Genomic DNA, 4,384 nt, shown 5'->3' on the forward strand with positions numbered 1-4,384 from the left:
AGAGGTCAGGCCCAGCCTGTGGGTGCGGGCTGTGGCTGGCGGCTGGTGGCCCGGTACCCCAGCCGCACTGTCAGCCGATTGGGGGGAGCAGATTATGGGGGAGTGTAAAGTGGGCATGGGGGGGGCATGTGTTCTGACGCAGGAGCGCTTTTCTGTCCCAGCTCAGCCCGCTCAGAAGAGCCATGCTCATCCCTTCCCAGCAAGCTGGGGGCCGGCCCGCGGAGGGTCTGCATCCTTGCTGATATTCCCGTTACCCCCCCGCCCCGAATCCCCATGCTGTAAAGGAGGCCCTGGCACCAGTGACCTTGGAGCACCCGGGCCTGGAGGGTGGGAAGAAAAATCACCCCGACCTGGTCAGGGACAGAAAGGGGTTTCCGCATGATGCAACTCACAATCTCCTTTTGGGAAGAAACTAGCTTTCCAGATAAATGCAGTGTTAAAAAACAAAACCTAACCCAGTACATTTAAAGCCCTAATTGGCTTTGTTAAGCGATTCGGGAACCAGACAGCACCCCAGGTAGCAAGCAGAGGGGAGCTCCCAGGAGTTGTACAAAATGGAAGGTTTTCCTAGGAAAGGGAGTGCGGCAAGATGTTATTCGCAAAAGAAAAGTATCTTCTAGGCGAGCACACTAGACCTTGGGAGGAGGAGGAGCAGGGGTCTTATGCAGGTTAGCCTGGCTTCCTCTGGGGGACGGGCTGTGGCCGGTTCCTTTATTGGGCTGATCGGATCATTCCTGACTGACGGGTTAGGACTGCATTTCTGGGGGGGGCGGTTGGAACTTAGCTAGGTTAGGTATGAAAGCCCAGTTTGGGGACTCGGCCTAAGTGACACCAATTTGGGCCTGCGATTTTGATGTAGGAAATGTTAGGGTTCGAAGCTGACGGCCAATAAAGAATTCTTGACACATGTTCGGTGCAAAACGGTTTTATTAAAGCAGGATAGGACCCACACGCAGAAATAGCCGCAGCAGGGTTGTGAGGAATGGCCCATTATTTACTTCCAAGTTGGGAAGGGGTTAGAGAGAGCATAAGTCTCTAAGGAATTTTGGAAGCAAGGTTTCCAGAACCTTGAGGGGGCTAGCTATTGTTGGGAAAAGGTCATTTATTACTGTCTAATAAAACCTGAGTCATGAGACCCTTCAGATGTATATCGTGGGTCATCCACTTGGGGGATGATTGCCAACATGTATCTTGGGGGGTAGAGTTAAAGGAAGTTTCCAAAGGAATTTTTATACGTTACAGTAGACTCACAGGATCCTGGGGCTCCCGCTAGGATTGTCTTTTGCCCTAGCAAAGCATTAACATCGAAGCAGCTGAGCTCCTAGAGGAATGTCACTCTGCCTGTTTTTTTTTTTGTCTGTTTGTTTGTTTTTAAAGATTTTATTTATTTGAGAGAGAGCACATGAGAGGGGGGAGGGTCAGAGGGAGAAGCAGACTCCCTGCTGAGCAGGAAGCCCGATGCGGGACTCGATCCAGGGACTCCAGGATCATGACCTGAGCCGAAGGCAGACGCTTAACGACTGAGCCACCCAGGCGCCCGTCACTCTGCCTGTTTTAAGGACTTGTCAGTGGCTGTACCTAGTTTTTCTTTGTAACAGCGGGTTTCTGTTAAATGTTTAAGAGTTAAGAACTGGTCCGGGAAATTAGTTGCCTACCCCCATGTTACCTACCTCAAGGTCTTAGTGACCTTTATAACCAGGCATTCTCTTCTACCTGTGTCCACTCGACCAGTGATCATCTAACCACTTTTTTTTAAGATTTTATTTATTTATTTTGAAAGATTTTATTTATTTATTTGAGAGAGAGAGGGATAACAAGAGAGAGCACAAGCGGGGGGGAGGGGACAGGGAGAAGCAGGTTCCCCACCCAGCAGGGAACCCGACATGGGGCTCGATCCCAGGACCCTGGGATCATGACCTGAGCTGAAGGCAGACGCTTAACTGACTGAGCCACCCAGGCGCCTCTAGATTTTATTTATTTATTTGAGAGAGAGAGAGAGAGAATGAGCAGGGGAGGGAGAGAAACAGACTCCCCGCGGAGCAGGGAGCCCGATGGTCCCAGGCCCCAGGATCATGACCTGAGCTGAACCGACTGAGCCACCCAGGTGCCCCCAGTTTTTTGTTTTTTTTTTTTAATCCCTACAAAGATCTCCACCAGGAGAGGTCTTTCAGTGGCCTTGCTTTGACTTTCGCAACAAGTTCAAAAAGACGTTAGGCAAAAGCCACACACTTGATTAAATTTTATGGGGGGTGGGGGGAGCATCCTCTTTTAGCAAGGAGGGTGACTACAGTTTGAGAGTATCAGCAGGGGTCAGAGCCCTGCAGGTGCTGTGCTGCCCGCCCTCGCCGCCACGGCTCCAGGAAGGCCCTCTCCTAGAGAACACAGGCCAGCCCCTCCCGGCCCCCAGCCCGGTCTTCACTCAGGAGGTCTGGCGGACTCTCCCCTTCAACAGGCTGCTCTGTGCTGGCTCTGATCCTGCCTCGTCCTTGGGCGCATCTGTGTTCCGCCTGCCTACCCGGCTGTAGCAAGAGTCAGGAAGTCACCTCCCTACCCTTGACGCCTGCCCAAGTTCCTCATCCCCCACTCTGACGGGTGAGCCCTGGGCCTGCCAGCCCCCGGAATCCCCCAACCCTGTCAGCCTCCTCCTAGGAATCTCCCACCCTCTGAGCCCCACTAACTCTGCTCCTGGGCCATCCAGGCCGGCTCTGCTGTGTTGGGAGCTGAGCCAGTGTCCCCCCCTGTTGCGATAGTTGTGAGCCCTGTTGTGACAACCCTTAACACTCTTCCTTCCTTTTCCCAAATGTCACAATGGGCCTCTGACACCGTTTCCTGGTGCTGGTGAGGTCCCCGGGGCGGGATGCCCTCGGGGAGGCTCTGCCCGCCTGCTGGGGACCTGCAGTCTCATCCTAAGAGGGACTTGCCCCGCGCAACAGAGTGGGCTGACCCTTCCCTGTTCCCAAACGATCACTTGCAGGAGACCTGGGAGCAGCAGTGTGTCCAAAGGAGAAAGGACTGTCATAGGCAGCTGCTCCCTGACAGTGCCAGGCCAGGGCTGAGCCCGCTGCATGTAGCTGGCTTCATCTCCCCCCACCCCGACCTCCGAGCTCTGTGCAGGGGTTCCCTGGGTAGCCAGGCCCTGCAGGCATCCCCAGCAACAGCTGCCGCCCCCCGGCCCCATGCCACCTCTGGGGACTGAGGGGGGGCAGCTCTGTGCTCAGGGAGTTCTGGCTCAGTCACAGCCTGCTACCCGCCCCTGCGGTTCTTGCAGACTGAGTCCTCAACACCCGCCATCAGGAAACAGAGATAGGATTCGCGTTTGGGGTCTGGAAATCACACGGCACCCCTGGGGCCACCCAGCAAGGCGCAGGGAGAGAGTAAGAGTGGGCAGGGGTTCTGGGGGGCCGGGCGGGGGGGTGGCCCTTCACCGGGTCCCGTGGCTGGCAGTGTCTGCCTCCCTGATGCTGCGGGTTTGGGGAGCGGGGCGGAGATGCAAGTCTGTCCTCCACAAGGCCTTGTTGTGCAAAGTGCTGCAGGAGCAAAACCGCGCTCAGCCCGACATCCCCTCCAGCGGCCTTCCTCCTGCTGGCCCGCCAGATGTGGCCGGACAGGGCCGGTCCCCCCATTCCTTACTCGCTCCACGAAGTACCCCACACGCCCCACCTGCCCCCTGGCCCTTGTGTCAGTAAGTCAGGGATGAATGACCCCGGGACACACGGAAGCACAGGGAAATGGGGGTGCACGGGGCGGGGGGCTGGGGGAAGGCTTCAGACAGGAAGTCCCGCCAGCGCATTTCTCGGGAACTGAGCCACACACAACGGGGAGGGGCAGGGCTTGCTTGGAGGCCCGGCCCTGTCCGTCCCACCCTCCGTGTCAGTACGAGCCTAGGCCTTATAAAGTGCCCAGAAGCCTCCCCGGGGACGTTCCCTCGGCCACGCCAGCTCCCAGGAGGAAGGTGGGTCCGCGTCCAGCACCATGACCGAACTGGAGACAGCCATGGGCATGATTATTAACGTCTTCGCCCGCTACGCGGGTGTGGAGGGCAGCAAGCGCAGCCTGACCAAGGGGGAGCTGAAGGTGCTCATGGAGAAGGAGCTCCCGGGCTTCCTGCAGGTGAGGGCACAGGGCCTGGGGGGGGGGGGGAGCACGCGGGGAGGGTCAGGGAGGGCCCTGGGCCAGCGGGCAGGAGAAAGGAGGGCAGGGGAGGCCGAAGGGGCTGCCCCGCTGAGCTGCCCACCCCCCCCCCCCCCCGCCGCCACCGCAGGGCTAGAGCAGGTGGAAGGGGGAGGCCACTTGCCCAAGAATGGATCCGCTGTCCTAGGGGCTCAGGACTCTGGGAGCAGGGAGCAGGGGTGGCCAGCTCAGTCCTGGAAACATGGAGTTGGAG

At 57.8% G+C, this 4,384-nt stretch overlaps 1 protein-coding gene and 1 long non-coding RNA gene across 2 annotated transcripts in view; one reads left to right on the plus strand and one right to left on the minus strand.

The window, feature by feature from the left end:
- Positions 1 to 909: 909 nt before the first annotated feature.
- Positions 910 to 3,685, minus strand: LOC145720238 (uncharacterized). The gene is made up of 2 exons (XR_014143107.1): positions 1,550 to 3,685; positions 910 to 1,341 (listed from the first exon to the last, which is right to left on the minus strand). It is a non-coding gene; the product is annotated as an uncharacterized LOC145720238 (long non-coding RNA).
- A 119-nt stretch (positions 3,686 to 3,804) lies between these two features.
- Positions 3,805 to 4,384, plus strand: part of S100P (S100 calcium binding protein P) — a 1,904-nt gene continuing 1,324 nt past the window's right edge. Inside the window, exon 1 of the mRNA XM_006743287.3 lies at positions 3,805 to 4,110. Coding sequence (XP_006743350.1) covers positions 3,973 to 4,110 — 138 coding nt within the window. The 5' untranslated portion in view covers positions 3,805 to 3,972. The remainder of the gene's footprint in view (positions 4,111 to 4,384) is intronic.

The sequence above is a fragment of the Leptonychotes weddellii genome, chromosome 2 (assembly GCF_054177405.1).
Source record: "Leptonychotes weddellii isolate Sample4059 chromosome 2, ASM5417740v2, whole genome shotgun sequence".
Lineage (NCBI taxonomy): Eukaryota > Metazoa > Chordata > Mammalia > Carnivora > Phocidae > Leptonychotes > Leptonychotes weddellii.